This window comes from Stenella coeruleoalba, assembly GCF_951394435.1.
Source record: "Stenella coeruleoalba genome assembly, chromosome: 9".
NCBI lineage: Eukaryota > Metazoa > Chordata > Mammalia > Artiodactyla > Delphinidae > Stenella > Stenella coeruleoalba.
The window spans coordinates 46,885,508-46,904,640 of record NC_137155.1 but is presented as its reverse complement, the minus strand read 5'-3'; the positions used below and the strand labels follow the sequence as shown (position 1 = coordinate 46,904,640).

Sequence of the window (19,133 nt, the reverse complement as noted above, 5' to 3'; positions counted from 1 at the left end):
TTGCAAATTATGTAGCCATTCCTGCGTGGAGTCCTAAGCAATCTGGAGAAGTCTGTACCTCCGATTTACCAGGAGAGACAAGGTTCTATTTCCTGTGATTCCTCTGGAACTGCAGTGCTGTAAATCTGCAGTTGCCTGTTAGTGGATTTGCATTTTACTGCAATGTAATGCTTGTCTTCACAGGGGAAAGCAGTCAGCTCTCACTAATAGGGGCTTTAAGGATGTTCTGCCTAGGTCCACGTGCATAACCTTGAGCAAAAAGGCTCAGGACAGACTCCAGATTCAACAGCGGGGCTAACTACAAGAGAGCCTCTTTGCAGAATGATAAAACATTAACACCTCAGCTAGATTTGCAGCCGGCCCCAAGCAGTGCTCCTGCAGACTCACACGGGTCCAACTGTACAATTTCAGCTCACGTCCTCCTGGAAATTTCTATTTCCCTCCTCACAGTGTTTGTAGAATTTAGCCATGCTATAGTTAAGTCAAGATTTGCCAGAACTTGTAGAGAAAATTCAAACTGCCTCAGTACAAGGAAGCTAATCTGATAAATCCTCCATTTCCTCTCTCAACCCTCCAGCAGTCTGGCACTAGAATAAATGATGGCTCACCAGTGGCAAGTTTCCATGGAATCAGTCGCTCCTGAGGCCTTTTCTGAAGTGAAGGGCAGTGAGCTGATTCTCTGTACCAGGGCAGTAATGATACCAGTGAGCAGAAACTATGTGGTGGGGGGGGGGGGAAGGCAACTTCTCACAGAAGACAAAAAGGGAATTTTGTGCCTGTATCTTTCAGAGGAGCCAGAACCCTCATATTCAAGGAGATATGGGGGAGGGGCTGAATTAATAGTGATGGCCAACATCTTCTAGCATTTACTATGCCCCAGATACCCTTGTAAGAGCTTTACATATGTCAACCCAGTTAATCCTCCCAACAAGCCAACGAGGTAGGTATTATGATGATGTCCATTTTAAAGGTGAAGGACCCGAGGCACAGAGAGGGTAAGCAGTTAAGTCAGGAGAGCAGCTGCGCGGCCTCGGCCGTAGGAGCTACAGGTTCATCCAGGACAATAACAGGCAGTGAGGAGTTCCTGGTGGGGCCGGCTGTGTGTGCAGCTGCTGAGTCTGCGTCCTGTTTGTCCTCACAATAAACCCCCATTAATGAGGGAAGCACGATTGGTCTCCATTGCTCTTGCAACCTGAAAGAGCCTATAGAATACAGATCCTATTGTGAATGCTTTTGTAATTTGGAGGTTTCTTCTTTTTTTTTTGTAATAAATGGAATAATCAGCCCCTTAATGTATCCATAGGGAATTCAGGAGAGGGATGAAGAAGCGGCTCCTGTTTTTGAGGCATTTGCAATCATTGTTGGAGAGACAGAGCCAACAGATGGGGAACAATAGTGAGAGACTCAAGGGCTGGTGGAAGCGAAGGGTGTGGGAAATCAGAGAAGGGAAGGTGTTTACTCACTGACTATCAGGTTAGATGGGATGGGGGATGGAAAGAAGAAACTGGGTGGCTTTGGACACATTTCCTCTTTATACTTCACCTTCAGCAACTGTAAAATAAAGCCATAAATTATCTCAAAGACTCTTCTAGGATTTTTCAATGAATCCTGACCTTTTCTGTAAAGCTGGCTTTTTATGTGTGGTATTTGCTAAAAGCAGAGGCACACCTATAACAGATAGGGCCCAGACTGTACATCACATGATCAGGTTGATACAGTTTCCTGACCTCACGTTAGCTCCCAAGAGCATACGTGTCCTGAACTGTAACCCATTAGCTTTTCTTGGCTATTCAATTGAATGATTACCCCAGCCGTTTATATATATAAACGGCCATTTGTATTTTTCTCTGTTTTTTTGGCCAAAATATAAAAATAGGATATACATAGACTATAGCACTTAATAATATCTTATATGTTTTGATATTTTAAAGAAATAAAATTTATCACATGGGATAGTCATCTCACTCATTATCATTTAAATTTCTTTTCTTGGGTCTTTGGTTCTGTATATTTCTTTCAACATTCTAAGTTACTGTAGCCCCCAATAGCTGGTTATGATCACTTAACATACAGTTTCAAATCAATGAGGTCTGTGATGGAAATAAAACAGATTCTAAAAACTCATTTTTATATTATATGCATACCATGTTTTCAACAGCAAATTTTTTTTTTTTTAATTCAGAACAAGCATGTGGTTAAGATAAAAATTATCTGATGTTCCCAATCATTGAAATATAGAAACCATAATCAGGGAAGGGCTTAGGAGGTATTTTTGTGGTATGATCCTTAGGACGAGGTAGCTTTCTCTAACCTGACAAATATTCTGTAGAGCCCATAAACTAATTGTTCTTTAAGTGTGGTCCCCAGACCAGCAGCATTGGCACTGAACAAATTCTCAGGTCTCACCCAAACTTAATCAGAACTTTGAGAGTTGGGGCCCAGCAGTCTGCAATGTAACAAGCTTTCCAGATGATTCTGAAGTACCTTAAAGTTTGAGAACCCTTATCATAATTCAGGCTGCCAATAGAATAGAATAAGTCATCAGTTATATTTAATGACTATCTTTACTTACATAGTTCTCCCTATGCCCAGCTGGATACAGAATTTGGACATAAAATTACAACCCAGAGTATTGGCATTCCTCAGTGATTCCCATCATTGGTGGGGTTTAACATGAACTGCTCTATTTGCATTCAAGGCCTCCTATAGTTATAGACCCAAATCAGGTGTCCAGTGTTATCTTCTATTTCTCCGGTTGAGATTCTTTTTTTATAAATGTATCTATTTATTTATTTATTTTTGGCTGTGTTGGGTCTTCGTTTCTGTGCGAGAGCTTTCTCTAGTTGCAGCAAGCGGGGGCTACTCTTCATCGTGGTGCGCGGGCCTCTCACCATCTTGGTCTCTCTTGTTGTGGAGCACAGGCTCCAGACGCGCAGGCTCAGTAGTTGTGGCTCACGGGCCTAGTTGCTCTGCGGCATGTGGGATCTTCCCAGACCAGGGCTCAAACACGTGTCCCTTGCATTGGCAGGCAGATTCTCAACCATTGCACCACCAGGGAAGCCCCGAGATTCTTTTTATTTTAGTAAAATTGGATTACCATTCTCTCCCTATGCCCTCACTCCCTGCCATGAGGGATAGTTGACATAGGTTAAGACTGGGAAGGGCCTTCAGTGAGTGGAGATATAGGGGAGAGCACATTCCTAGGTGGTGACACAGTGTAACCAAACACCTAATGTTTTTCGGTTTCTATCAAAATCCTATGTCAAATATCATTTCCTCTATGAAATCTTTCTTGAGCCTTCAATCAGAAGGTGTGAGCTCTTCCTTCCATAATACTCTCACAGTATATTCTGTTCTGCCCTGTTGTGTAGTCTGTATTTCTCATTTCTTTGATTCTACTGTAAGTTCTTGAGATCAGGGGCTGCATCTTGCTACTCATCCTGCTGCCACTCCTACCACTGTCAGACACATAAATAATAACTCTGTCAATAGTTGTTGAATTGTGGTATGCGGTGGCAGGACTGCCAGGCAAGCCCAGAGAGTCCTCTGACAGCTTCCGGCCAAGTCTGTTCACTGTATGAGTTGGGTGTACATTGCATGCCTGTCCCCAGATATTCCCTTGCAGGTAACTCACATTCATTCTTGTAAGATTTATAGAAAGTTCACAACCCGTGTTTCAAATACAAAATCCACCTAGGAAGGATCAAGAAATAAAGATCTAGAGGACAAGCCTAGCTCTTTTACCCCCTGGCGCTGTCAAGGGGCAGCCTAAGAGACACTAGAAAGGGCCGGGGCTGGGAAACGGGAACAAATCTTTGATTTCACAGTCTTGCCTGCAGCCTTGACTGACAGTAGCTGCTGCTTTCACCTCCATCTGTGGCTTCACGCCTTTTTAGAAGAGACTCAGGAAATCTCCTTCTCGTCTTAGAGGGAATATTTTCAGCCTAAGAGGAAAATTCTGAGCATGAGAAGCAAGCTTGCCTTGCTTTCCCACACCCAAAGACAGAGACTCATAAGACAATAACGGTCTGGAAAGAATCTAAAGACACACGGTACAAAACATATTTAGTTTATTATTTTAAGTGTTCTTCTTAATACCATCGCAGTGAAAACAAACAGTAGACCGACAACCACCCTCCCCCTCCAAACAACGTTTAACTTATATTTATGTATTTGCTAACCACTCACATCTTGAAATTCATTCTATAACATCATAGACCCATGGCAAATTCTGAACAGAGAAATTCATTGTAGGAAAATATGATCATAAAAGATATGGTTTAAGTGGATAAAACCCCAAAAAATTTAACCCATATTTATGATTTAATCTGGATCAAGTTTTATCTGCATTGGTGTAGGGTTTTTTTTTCCAGGGGATACTGCAGTTGTTTTTCCAGGTTCATTTACCGAGGAACACTGCCATCATGTGGCGTGGTGTGTTAAAGACAGCACATAAATGACAACTAACAGCATAGCTTTAATTCTCTCCAGAAAGATGTTCACAGCTTTTAAATGTGCTTTGTTGTTAGAAGCTGTATTTGTGGATTTCTTTCTAAGAGAGCACTCTTAAATATCTGCCGAAGGATGAACTCTGTGTGAGCTTTTGAATCCCCTGAATACATAGCAACCACAACAGAATATCACATATATAAAATAATAATTGAACACTGCTTGTTTTACAAATTTGTAAAGTTTTCATAAATTTATCCACTTTAAAGAGAGTAGGATGACTTTCTCGTGTGCACTAAAGTGGCTGCCTATTTTTTCTTCACACTGCTAAGTCCACTGGGGAGAGGAGGTATAAAATGAGAACTGTAGGGAGGCAGCATCAAAAACTAAAGTATGAAGCTTGACCCTAAGTCTGAGCCCCCACTTTGCCACTGATTAACTGTGGAATCTTGAGTAAGTCACACAAGCTATCTGGTCTCAGTACTTTTTTTCCTTAAATAAGTAGGTTTGATACACTTAAGTCAAAACTGTTTTCTAGTTTAAAATTCTGTGATTCTACTTGACAAGTAAGTAAGTTCTTGAAAAAGCAAGAATGCTGTTTTTCTTTAGGTAGATTATTTTCCTATGGTTTTCCTGTAACTGAAGCTTTGTCTGCATGACTCATCATGCAAAATTTTCTCTGTAAGAACCCAGAGATTATGTGTTATGTTCAGCAGTGCTCCAGAACAAACAGCTTTCACGCATTTTGTGGGCATTCACAGCTTAGTATCTCCACAAACATAAAATAAAGTTGAGGAATCTTTCTAATTGGTAAAAAGCTTACTGGCTTCTGAGAGCTGTAGGGTTTTTTTTTTTTTTTTTTTTTTTTTTGTGGTACGCGGACCTCTCACTGTTGTGGCCTCTCCCGTTGCGGAGCACAGGCTCCGGACGCACAGGCTCAGCGGCCATGGCCCACGGGCCCAGCCGCTCCGCGCCATGTGGGATCTTCCCGGACCGGGGCATGAACCCGTGTCCCCTGTATCGGCAGACGGACTCTCAACCACTGCGCCACCAGGGAAGCCCAGAGCTGTAGGTCTTAATAGACGTTCCAGAATGTTAGAAAAGACAACTCAGAACAGTCTGATGTCTTTAACACCTGAAAGGGAAGGGCAGTTTTCTTCCCTCTTGCTTTGTAAATTTGTCAAAATTAAAAAGCGGATGCAAATGCTGTGTATGTTCTGATGAGACAAAATTGTGGTAAATGATTCCCTCGAGTTGATTTTGTGATGTGTGTAACGGGGTGAGGGATGGAAATACAAGCTCTGCTGGGCGTTTGAACCATGCTGGAAGGGCATGTAAATGCAGGCCAGTTGCTAGGAGACCTGGAGCACAGAGTCAGTGCCCCCCTGTGTGCGCAGGGATGTTTTATCTCAAGAAACCTTGTCTTTCACAGTCAACGATGACATTAAATGTAGTCTGTCAAAATTCAGGTGGACCAGAGCTTGGTTATTGCTTGTGTCAATCCAGCCATTCTGTCATCCACCACTCATTAAGGGAGCAAATGAAAGAGAACAATGTAACATGGTGCCAGCGACCAAGAAGCCCTAGAAAAGCTCCGAGTGATGCACTACAAATTCAGTCTAAATACTCTCACATGGAAGACAGCTGGTTTGCTCGCCGATATTAATTCCAAGTGTGTAGTAGTGGCTAAAGAATGGCTTCAGCATTCCAAAGAGAAGGATGCCAGGCCACAAATAGAGTTCTAAGTGAAGATGTGCTTGAGAAGGATTTTGAGCCCTATTGCTTACAAAGCAATCATTTCAGTCATTTGTGGGATTTTTAAAAACAGATTTTATGCTAAACACACGCTTCCAGTTTGTAATTCCACCAAGAACTTTAGAATTGAGACGGTATTAAGAGTTCTTCCAGCGCCCCCAACTGGTTGAAGACAGAAACTGACCCTCTCTGCGGGCAAGGGCAATGGGCAGCCCATTCAGAGAATGGGGCACGGACGTCTGCCCTTGTAAAACACTGTCAAGCTTTGCCAATATCCAGGAGACCCCGAATTCAATGAGAGAAAAAAAGAAAAACTAAAGACTGAGGAGTGGGTCTAGTAGGTCTCATTTTGATTTAGAGGAAACTGAGTCATTGAGAGGTATTTTGAATTATTTGAAACACACACAGCTAATTATCACCAGAGCTGGCAACACAACCAGGTTTCCCAGTCCAGTGCTCTTTTACAGTAACACCAGGAGCTACTCAGGAGAGTTTTCTTTCTCAGGAGAGTTGTGATGTTCTGTTAGCTCTCACTGATATGAACGGCAGCAACAGTAATCCTGTAATGCTTCTGGAATGCTTTGCAACGTACAAATCACATTTATATACATTGTTTGGTTTGATTCTTTCAACCATGGAAATTGTTCTTATGAAATAGTATGCTTAGCACACAGACTTGATCTGCATTGTTACAAAAGTATAGCTGTAATGGTACTAGTTTGCAAGGTCTCTGTTATAAATCGTCTGCCATGCCCTGACATGAAGGGTGATATAGGGACCTTGGAGAACAGGGAATTGAAACCCTAATATAGTTTGAGAAATTTTTGTGTTTGCTCCACTTCAATACTGAATATCCACAAATAAAATGAAGTGTGTACTTTTCTGCTTATTTATGGAACATATAAAACTATCATCAATGATAAGCCATTTTTGAGAACTTAACTACCAGGCCAGACACACAGCAAATACAAAAATGCTGTTCTAAGTTTAACTTAGAGAATTGGACTTGGGTTCAAGAAGTATAAGAAATGAAATAAATGACATACATCAGTTACACTGTTAAGCTTTATTGAGCTTCAAAAATACCTGAAAAGAGGTAGAGGTATCTGAATCAGGATGGCCTTTTAGGGTCACCTCCTTTTCCTTATCTCAGGGCACTAGCATCTCCTGCTTCCGTGACCTAGAAAGCTCTCCCCCTAGATATCAGCATGCCTTGCTCTCACACTTCTTTCAGGTTTTTGCTCAGGGAAAGTGAGGACTTCTCTGATCATATATTTGAAATTGCCGTGCTTTCCAAGGCCATAACACCTTCCCAGGGCTAGCCTGGAAGTGGAGGGTGCTTTTTTTCACTTATTGGCCCAGAGGAACATACATTTTTCTGATCTATATACATGGGTGACTTATGAGCTGGCTGGGATCCTAGACTTTCCCTAGTTTATTATTCTCTGTGGCATGTATTACCACCTGACAAACTATGTTTTTTTACTGTTTTTTTAATTGTCTGATTCCCCTATGATCCCTTCACTAGTAGACAAGCTCCATAAAGGTAGGGATTTTCTTCATGTGTTTACAGTGCTTAAGAAGAGCCCCAGCAGTGGCTAAGATGAACCCCTAATGACTCTCATTTCCTGGTATTCATGCCTTTCTTTTTCTTTCTCTTTTCCTTTTTTTGGCCACACTGTGTGGCTTGTGGCATCTTCCCTGACCAGGGATATAACCCGGGCCCCTGAAGTGAAAGCCTGAATCCTAACCAGTAGGCCACCAGGGAAGTCCCCCATGCTTTTCTTTTATCTTCATCTCACATCAAATCAGGGCAGCTCAGTGTGGCCAAAAGAATATGGTGGAAGTGGTGGTGTATGACTTCCTAAGTCAGGTAAGAAAAGGCATTGCAGCTTCCAACTTTCTCTCACGGGTTCTTCATTCTGGGGGAAGCCAGCTGCCATGTCATGAGGACATTGAAGCAGCCCCGTGGAGTACATGGACAGGAACCAAACTGCATGCACCAACTTGTTAGCTAAGTGACCAAACCGTTCTGAAAGGGGATCTTTTAACACCTAGCCTTTGAGTCTTCCAACAGAGGACTCAAATATCATGTAGCAGAGACAAGCCTTTCCCTTTCCCATAGTGTCCTGTCTGAATTCTTGACCCACAGAAACCATGAGAGATAATAAGTGATTATTATTGCTTTAAGGTCATGCATTTTGGGGTTACTTGTTATGTAGCAAAAGATGACTAATATAGTGCCTGGCCCATAGTAAGTTCCTAATCAATGTTTATTGAATGAAGAGGTAAATTAAGCAGATTTTTTCCTAGGCTACTTAGTGATCATAATACAATGCCTCACAAAACTCTATAAGAAGCCTTTGCTCCAATAGCAACATTGGTTTGGAGTCTCAAGGAGTAGGCTTGAATCTTGGATCCGTCATTTATTTGTCATTTAACCTTGTATAATTCACTTACAGTCTTTGCGTTCTTAGTTTTCCTAATCTGTAAACTAGAAATAATGATGACAATTGTAATTACACCACTAACAGTCCCAGCAACCTGAAAGTGCCCTGATGACTTTATAGATCCCTGGATCAGAGCTGTCCTGAAACCCATGCTTTAACTGGAATTGTCCATTCTGTAAACTGATAAATCTTTTTTATTATTTGTCAGTTTCAGTTGTTGGTGTTACCTATAACCAAAAGCAATCTTTATACAAAACATTAACACTAACATATATGACACAATAACAAACAAAACAAGATGGCATGTAATCAGTAAGATGCTGCATGGTAGACTTAAGTATAGCAGCTAAGAAGAAAAAGATACCAGATCAGCTTATCAACAATTTCTGTGGGCTGATGGCAAGGGCATCCTAATTCATCTGCCTAGGAAAGTCAGGGAGGCCCAAGGGGTTCTGTTTTCACAGAAGTTTTGGTTTCTGTAGGTATATCTTAGAAGCCTTGGCTTCTGATTTCTTCTCTGTGGTTGCCTTTGATAGGTAGTTGCTGGCTTAGTAGCAAATTCATGTTTAAATGCCTTCAGGGACCAAGGAGCTATTTGTGCTTCAGAGAAGATACTCCAAGTGGTCAGACTATGTTGTACACAGACATCAAGAAAACAAGCAGCCGGGCTTCTGTGCCTGCTGCCTCCCCTATAGGTCCTCAGAGAGTACAAGAGGGTCTTCCAGGCCCCTTGCACAATATCATCACCTTGTTGGAAGGTTCTTCACTTTGCTCCGAGAGGAGAGGACACTGTCCTGAGCATGTTGTGAAACACTAATAAAAAACTCTTCTTACAGGATGGGGAGTTTTTATTTTTAAGATCAGAGGAGACAGGAATTTCTGACGGGCCTGAACAGACAGAGTAAAATATAGTCTCTGTATAATTTTGCCTCTTGAGGCCTAGAGAGACAGTGGCTTGAAGCAGTGGTCTGGATAATGTGGAAAGCTCTCAAATGTGTTTTATTAGCATTGGTCACTTTACTTCCTATATATTAGAATGACCTTGAGGGGCATTTTAGTTAAGCTGCTATTTGTTTTCTAAGTGCAAATAATAATCTCTTAGTTTTATCCTCTGCCGCTCAGATAAATTGGTCAATAATTGATTTTTTAGCACAATAATCCAGATGACTTTCTCAATTTTCTGCATTTCTTCATGGAAATTTGCTTTGTTTTCTCAAAATATTCTGCAGAATTTGCATTTATTTATTTTTATAGTTATGAGATGGGACCGAAATAGCTTTGGTGGGAAAACTTAAAGTCCTTTCTTTAGGTCAGAATTATAAATTTGTTTCCAAACATTAAATCAATGCTTTTAATTTTCATTCTTAAATCGTGTACTTTGTAGCCCTCAGCCTTCAGGGCCAAGTCTTGATGTTTATCAACCCAAGGAAAGAAAGTATGAGAACACCCTAAGATATATTGGCCTTTGGTAAGGTTTAAATCTCAATGCTGACTTTTAGAAATGCAATAGTTGTGAAAATCAGGCTTTAAGAAAATGAGGATTTTCTTCTAAATAATTGTATCTCCTTCTTTAGTATATCAAGAACCATGCTCAAAGGATTCAGGATCCAAAGTTTCTTCCACAATGCAATGACAGCTCTCCCACCTATGGAGGGAGGTCAACAAGCTTGCCGACCTAGGGAGACAAAGAAAAAGTTAAAGAGGAAGTAAGAAGTCTAAAACTGGACCCTTTTAGTCAGGAAGCCTGGAAGTCTTGAGGGATTATGAGAAGAGATATAGGTTGATGGAGGGGTCAGATGCCACGTTCTCATCCCTAGTCACACACTTGTTTCAGAGTTGAACGTTGGTAGAGCCATGGAGAGGGGAGGGGACTTGGTAACAAGATATGCCTGAGGAGGTCTGAAGATGCTGAGAGCAGTGACTCAGCATCGGGGAGAATGTAGACGCCCTGGAGAACCCCAGCCCTCAGCTTAGGTCCATGTCCATTCTGGCCCCAAAAAGATGGCAAGAAGGTGGCTATAGAAAGCTGCTGGTTCTTCATGGTCTCTGTATGAAGTGTGAGAGAGTGACAGTGTGCCTGGAGAGAGGACACAGAGTTTCAGAGCATAGATTGGACTAACATAGCCAGAGGCTGTGGTATTTGAGGACATCAAGATTGGAGGCAAATGACTAGGATCACGTTCTCCAGTGGTGGATGCCAGAAACCTGAATACACCCAGACAAGACCAATTTAGAGGAGCCACTCTGCTATGAAGATCAGGGAGGGTCTAGAGGACAATGAGTTCATCTTAGGACTGCCTCTCCTCTCATGAGGTCATATAAGCTGCATTCCTACCCCTGACTGATCTTCACCTGGTGTACACTGGTCTAGTCATACTGGTTATTTATGGCTAAATTCTCTTCTAATTGATTCTGGATGCTAAGTATTAGTATTTTGAATTAGTATTGCTCCTATACATATCCCATATTTTCAGAGGGAAATCCATATTGGAAATGACCATATTAGAGGGAAATTCAAAATTCTCAAAGATAGAGACTTTTATCCAAAGAGACTGAGGATTCACCTAAAGAGACTGCTAAATATTTGGATCAGACTAAGCATATCCAGTTGGACTAAAATTAAGTTGTCCTTCCCTTTGCCACTAAGTTATGTAGAAAACCCATAAGGGGGACCAGATCAATTAATTGCATATAAACAAGCTATATTATTTCTGTACGAAATTCAGTGAATTACAACTTTGTGACAGTTTCTAGTGTACAGGAGATTGGAAAGATCTGGGGACTTCATTACTACTTAAATCCATTAGCTTAATTCCACATGGGCAGGGATTTTTGTTGTTGTTGTCCACTGCAGTGCTCTGAATAAGTGTCTGGCATATTGAAGGTCTGAGTAGGTATTTGTTGAAGGAATTACAACTGTAACACGAGGCAAGCTTGCAAAGTGCCCTCTAAGAATCCCAATACAATTTCAACAAAAGCAGAGTGTCCCTGGTGTCATCCATCAGAATCCTTTGTTTTCAGCTCCCTCTAGGAATATTATGTTCCATGTTAGGCACCAAAATTTAAGAGGGACATTTATCAATCAACTAAAGAGGATCCGGAAGAGAACAGGCAGGACAAGAGAATTCTGAAACTCACCCCAAAAAGAAACAGTTGACACTACCTGAGGAAAAAAGTGATTAATGAGAGAGAATGCTATTTTCAAATGTTAGAAAGAGTATAATTGTAAATGTGTAATTGCATGTTCATAATTAGACTTAATGGGAAGAAATTATGAATAGGCAGATTTTGACTCAATATAACAAAGAAGCTCTGACTTTAACTTTACAATAATGGAATGAATTGCTTTGTGAACCACAATGTGAGATTTAATTATGTATTATCTGATATTTCCTTTTCAATATTCATTGGTATTTGCCTCCCTCCCTCTCAACTTATTGTTTATCCTTGAAAGCAGAAAATGTAAAATTTGGAATGGTAAGGTTAGATTAAAAACTTTATTACTGTTAAGAATTATGGAGCCTATTAACTGATCACCCATTATCTTAGTCCCTCGGGTCACAAGGTGGCAAACTCAAATATGAGAACATACCCTTGACTGTTGGGTCTATATCTCACTTGGGTTTTCTGATGTCCATCACAAAGTGAAATTGCAAATTTTGTAAATCAGCTAAGATTTCATGAGGTTGATGAAAACGTTGGAGAACTGCCCAAATCACATACAAAACCATTTACTAATGGCAATTTGTCAGTGTTATTTCTGTTAATAATTGCATAAGAAAAGTTTGAGAGCGTGAGGATTTGACTGGTGTTTTAGAGGGAACTCCAGCCATTGAGTTTGTATGTCATTGGAATATCAAAGGATGAAGAAAGGCCCTTGGCAAATCTGTTGAAGCTCTTGAGTACGTTTGTAAATATAATTCTTTTTATATATTAGTTTGACAAAAACCATTCAAAAGGTAAAGTATATTGCTTCATGTCATTATGAAATTGAATCAGAAGAATTAAATATCTTTCTCCGAAAATAGTAAACATTGTATTTTGTGGTTCTATGAATTATACAAGTAACTGTCAGCCTACAAGTTAAATATTAGATGAAAATATGTTCCCTATAATTTTTGCTTTTCTTTTTCAAGATGAATTAAGAGAACCCCACCCCCACCCCCCAACTGTGAAATTCAGTCTTAATTTTAGGTAGTGTGAATTTTCGTTATCTTTTCCAGGACTAATTATCCTCCAATAAAGTAAAACTCTATGTCTCTGTTTCCTCTACCGGGAATGCTTTTCTTTCTCTTAGGTTTGTCAAAAAGGGCCAAAACATATCCATCAATAATTGCTATACTTGAGTCACGCATGTGGACATAAAAGGAACAGTATCTTATTCTCAACCAAGCCTAGTGCTAAGGACGTTGTAAATAATCAATGAATAATTCTTTATTCATTCATTATTCATTTATTCGCTCATACTGAACACTGAGGGCAGGAGAATGATTTAGTTCCTTACTTTATGGAATCTACAATTTTGTGCTTATGCTGCGTTACCAAGTTATCGTTATTAATACGTTCAGTGCAGAAATACATTTTTATCACAAATGTAATTTGTGCTCATTGTAGATGACTTCAGAAAATAAGAAAGAGATAAAGAAGAAATCAGATGTAATCTTAGCATTAGGAGATAAAAGCTGATGATATTTGGGAATTGACGCATGCGTACAGAGTTTTCTTCCTACGTGTGCATTTAGTACACATATTTATACATTATATAGATAGAGACAAATTATGTAAATATATACATATATTTGTACATTATATAAGTATAGATTTTTGTTTGTTTGTTTGTTTAATTTATTTATTTATGGCTGTGTTGGGTCTTCGCTTCTGTGCGAGGGCTTTCTCTAGTTGCGGCGAGCGGGGGCCACTCTTCATCGCGTTGCGCGGGCCTCTCACTATCGCGGCCTCTCTTGTTGCGGAGCACAGGCTCCAGACGGGCAGGCTCAGTAGTTGTGGCACACGGGCCTAGTTGCTCCGCGGCATGTGGGATCTTCCCGGACCAGGGCTCGAACCCGTGTCCCGTGCATTGGCAGGCAGATTCTCAACCACTGCGCCACCAGGGAAGCCCAGTATAGATATTTTTAAAGAATATTTATACTACATATACTATTTTATAAATTACTTATCTCATAGATATTTTAAAACCAGTATATATCTACCTAGTCATAATGACTGAAGGGTGTTTCATTACATGGATATGACATAATTTGTTTATCAAATTTTTTGCTGTCAGTCACTTAGATTGCTTCCATGTTTTTTACTATTGTTAACAATATAATCATCTATATATACATTTTTATTCATTTATCCATCCATTATTTCAGGACAAATACTTTACACTATGTTAAGCTTGAAATTTTATCTTCTTGAAGATTTAAAATTAAGAATATTAACAAAAATCTTAAACATTAAAAAAAGTTAATCTACCATATTAGAAGTCAAGATAGTCGTTGTCATTGGGGGTCAGGTGAGTGTTTGGATTGAAAAGTGACATAAAGGGAGTTTCAAGTGTACCTGAACGACTCTGTGGTTCGACCTGGGGGTTGGTTACAGGGGTGTGTTCATTTTGTAAAAATTGGACAAGCCGTATACTTATGACTTGTCACTTTCTACTTTCTTGTATTTGTGTTACACATCAATGAAATAAGTTAAAATACTATGTTACAATTTGCATCAATGTCTATATGCTTATATAAATTCTAAGAATTGAATACTATTATCATTTTTAGTTTTTTTAAATTCATGTTGCTAATTATTCTGCAGAAAGTTTGCACCAGTTTTGACTCCCACAGAAAATATATAAAGTGTAATTTCTTTATGTTCAAATTAACATTTACTATCACAATTTTTCTAATTTGTAATGATTTGTACATTTAAAAATTGAGTATTTTTCTCTCTTGGAAAATTTCAAACTTACAGAAAAGCTGAAAAAATAATATCATGGTCATCCGTAAATCCCTCATTAGATTTGCCAATTTTAATTTTTTGCCACATTTGCTTTCTCTCTCTGTCTCTATTTACATACACACACACACTCACATATCTATACACGTATATATGTATACATATATATACACATTTATTTTTGTATTTCTGAATTATTTGAAAAGAAGCTTTAGGCATCATGACAGTTTACCCCTTAAGAATAAGAATATTATTCTATATAACCACAATACTTTTACCACACCTTAAAAAATTAACAATAACTCTATATTATCAAGTAATATCTAGTCCATATTCATATTTCCACAACTGTACCAATATAGTCTTTTCTAACTGATTTTTTAAAATACAAGATTAAATAAAGTTTACTCAGTCATTGCATTTAGCTGTTTTGTCTCTTTAGGCTCTTTTTACCTAAAATAATCCCCTACCACCATCACCCTACCCTGCTTTCTTTCATGATGTTGAAATTTTTCAAGTCTAAGTCACTTGATAACCTTCTGTTTGTTTTCAAATGTGCATGACCATGCTTGATTTTGCAGGCTCTTATTACAGAATTTTATAGGTTTTCAGAAGCACATGTATCAGCCACTGTAACAAATTTTCATTTGTGGCTATTGGTTAATCAGAGCAAGACATTGGATCTCCAGTTGAGCACCAGATGTTTTTACTGAGGGGAAAAAAAAGAAAAGTTAAGAGCTTTTAAATCTTACATTATTACTTTGATTGTATAAGAAATAATAGTGACATTTCATTCTCTGAAATGTATTGTGAGGGTTTTCCTTCGTATTGATACACTATGTTATTCAATGAATTAGTTAGTATAGAACCAGTTTAAAAGACCTGAGAGTGCAGTGACAGCCAAGAAGGATATTTTGAAGTTTAAAATGGTCCCTATATAAATAGAACGGATCAGCATAACTTTGGGATAAAATTAGCTGACAGTTTGTGGGCTCTCTAGCATGTGCCTGTTAGCTTGGTGCCGCTCTCCTGATAAATCACAATACAGCTTCCAGAGGGAGAGGAAGGATGGACAGCACGGCTGCCCCTATCACTAAATCTGCAGCTGCCAAGTTAGTTAAGAGAAATTTCCTTGAGGCTGTAAAGTCAAATGACTTCGGAAAATTGAAGGCCATTTTAATCCAAAGGCAAATAGATGTGGACACAGTTTTTGAAGTTGAAGATGAGAATATGGTTTTGGCATCTTATAAACAAGGTAAAAATTATAGGTGTAATTGTAAAATCGATAGAAAATGGATTTGTTTTTTTAATGCACAGCATTAGTCACCCAACCTAAACCGGTAGCTCTTACTATTTCTTTAAATATATACTTAAAAAATATTTCTAATGTAATCATTTCTTTCTTTTTAAACTAGACAAAATCATGAGCTGGTATATATATAAATATATTTTTTCTTCTCTTTACTTTCCTTCTCTTTTCTTTCTGTATCCCTGTGCCTAGAATTTGAAATCCTGGATAATCATATTTAGTAATGCAATTTTCCTCTATTTCTAACTTTATTTCTTCTTATAAGTACATAGAATAAAGAAACCGTCTCTAGATTATGGCTAAACAGATTGCTGAGATCTAATCCAGACAGTATGACTGGCTTGGGAACAGGCTGCCAGCCCTCTGTTAACAGGGCTACTTAAAGATATATCATCTCTACATCCACCTGGAGGAAGAAGAGGATTTTTGCCTCTATTTGAAGGGTTAATAAATGGGAAAGGCTGTACCGTGATACACCTTTATGATCCTTGTCATTTTAATGAGTTTTCAGTTCAGGCAGAAAAGCTGAAACCAGAAAAGCCAAAAAGTTAACTTTTTTCAGTGACTACAGTGATAGATCAAAATTGTAGATCTACCTAACATGGAGTATCTGCCTTATGAAGAACTAAGGATAGCAAAAATTAGAACTGAATTTTTTTTTTTTTTATCACGGGATTTTCTGGAACCCATGCTTAATAAGTCAGAAATAAATTAGAAGTGAGCAGATTCTGATTTCCCAAATCAGCTAGTTAATGGGAAATTTGAGTAGCGAGGCCATCTGGTAAGCGGACTGCAAACAAACACCATGTTCAACATCACTTCTGTTTAAACAAAATAGGTGATAAGGTCTTGTGTACAGCATTGAGAAAGAGAGATCTTTTTTTATGTTTAAAATACTTTCCATTTGTATATAAATCATCAGCACCATCAATCTTCAGAAATGAATACTTAATGGTATGTATTTCTACATTAATTTACTATCAGTTCTGAAGGAAGGATGGAATAGTTGAGGCCAGTTACTGTGTTTATGATTTTTACTTGAGGGTTTTATTATAAATTGGCATTGCTATCTTGATTGGAAAATAAAGAAGAGGTCTGTTTTTTAAAAAGTGGTTGATGGAGATTCTGTTAAGAAGAAAGAATGTATACTATATGATCAGATTACTTTCATCTTATGGATTTGTTCAGTGAAAGACTGCCTGAATGCTTAATACATTTTTAAGGTATTTTTTAAAACTTATATTCGTGCCTAGCTTAAAATACTTATGTCCAAGTCAGCAGGTAATTTATTTGACCCTGAGCTGTGAAGACTGCCTTTTCTCATCTGAGCATGCCAAATTGCATAGATCATGCGAAGGTTCAGAGGTTGTGAGAAAGGAAGTCTTAGTGGCAGTTTCTGGAGAAGGATGCTGTTTCTCTTGCTTCCAATGGTGTTATCATCCCTGAACGAGAAAAAAATGCATTTTAAAATCCTTCTGTCAATATGAGCCGACTCCCTATGGCCTTCATAGAGCTAAATTTTCATTCATGCAAATGGGTGTTTTCATAGGACTGTGGGATGGGACTTTCAATTAGGGAGAAAGCAAATTACACTCTCTGGATTTGGCGGGGGGGAAAAAGAGAACAATAACATTCTTATGCATGCCAGGTGGATGAATGGAAGAAATGTTAGGATTTGTGGCCATATCTTCAGGGTTTATGCAGGAAATCGTGTGTGTGTGTGTGTGTGTGTGTGTGTGTGTGCGTGTGTGTGTGTGTGTGCACGTACACGTGTGCGTATAGAAAGAAATACACTTACTCTCTGTTTAATATGAACATGGGTATAATAATCTGTCTCTTCAATCTTAATCCCAGATTGAAGCCTCATTTTCTTCAGTTTCTTCAGATATTTTCACATGGCTTCCAGCCTCATTATCAGACTTTTTATTTTAGTCAGGAATGGAAGTGATGCATAGAATCCTAGTTGCTAGCCAAGCAGAGTAGACCTAAGTGGTTACATCAGTTTCTAAGTCACAGAGGAATTCCCAGGGACTAGTGTAGAGCTGAGCAGGCTACACTGGTCATTTGTTAGTTAGAATTAGTTCCTTTCTGAATAATTCTAAGGAATGAGACGCTTTGTGGCCTTGAAGGGTATGTGACTAGATTAAACTTTGTGAGACTTTATTAAATCACAGCAGACTTTTTGGATGTTGAATGCTGTTGAATTGCTATGCATTCGTTTTTGATTTTTTTAAGCACTTTTCAAAATCTCTACAACAGAAAAGTGCACAATTCATAAGTGTGAAGCTTGGTTAATTTTCACAAAATAAACAAACATATGCAACCAGCATCCAGAAGAAGAAATAGAACATTACCTATTTACTTTTTATTTTTTTAATTTTTATTTATTTATGGCTGTGATGGATCTTCGTTTCTGTGCAAGGGCTTTCTCTAGTTGTGGCAAGCGGGGGCCACTCTTCATCGCCCATGCAGGCTCAGCAATTGTGGCTCACGGGCCCAGTTGCTCTGCGGCATGTGGGATCTTCCCAGACCAGGGCTCGAACCCATGTCCCCTGCATTGGCAGGCAGATTCTCAACCACTGCGCCACCAGGGAAGCCCTACCTATTTACTTTTAAAGTGTGGGAATCTTCAGGTTTTAGTAATTTGGGGCCTACTAAGCAAGACAATGTGTAAAATCTAGAACATACTATGCTACCTTTAAATTTGCTTGTGTAATTAGTAATGTAATCTGTATTCATCATTTGTCCTGTGGAAGATCAACAGTGGTACGTTTAATCCCAAATAATTTTTGTTTCTTTTAGGACATAGGATTTTTAAAGTGACCACATTTTCTCCCCTAATTATGGTATGTTTAAGTCAGTATGAATGCAAGTTTATACTTTTTGTAGAGGCAACTCAGAAGTCTGTTGGTGAAGAAATCAGCTTGGAATCTAAACATTGCAACCCCCAATCCACAATCTAAATGGTACACTAATAATCAAAAGTTGACCTCCTAAGCAAGTATAAAATACGGACTTTGTGAGGAAGGTAGAACAAAGTGTCTGGAAATTCACTTCTGCTTCCCCATCTCATTGAGTAACTTCTCTCACCTGTGAGACAGAGAACAGATTTAGAAGCCAGCATCCAGATTCAGATGGCGAGCCCTGCCTAGCCCCAGCACCTAATAATGATTCTTAAAGTTTGAGACATCTCATTCTATTTTTTCAAGTTATTT

The 19,133-nt window shown here is 38.9% G+C and overlaps 1 protein-coding gene across 11 annotated transcripts in view; it reads left to right on the top strand.

Annotated features, from left to right (window-relative positions):
- Positions 1–19,133, top strand: part of ASB4 (ankyrin repeat and SOCS box containing 4) — a 363,721-nt gene that overhangs the window by 124,495 nt on the left and 220,093 nt on the right. Inside the window, exon 1 of one of the 11 annotated variants that reach the window (XM_079932592.1) lies at positions 15,621–15,864. The exons of the other annotated variants lie outside the window; for them this stretch is intronic. Coding sequence (XP_079788718.1) covers positions 15,678–15,864 — 187 coding nt within the window. The 5' untranslated portion in view covers positions 15,621–15,677. Of the gene's footprint in view, positions 1–15,620; positions 15,865–19,133 lie in introns of those variants that run through there. 11 annotated transcript variants of the gene reach the window in all.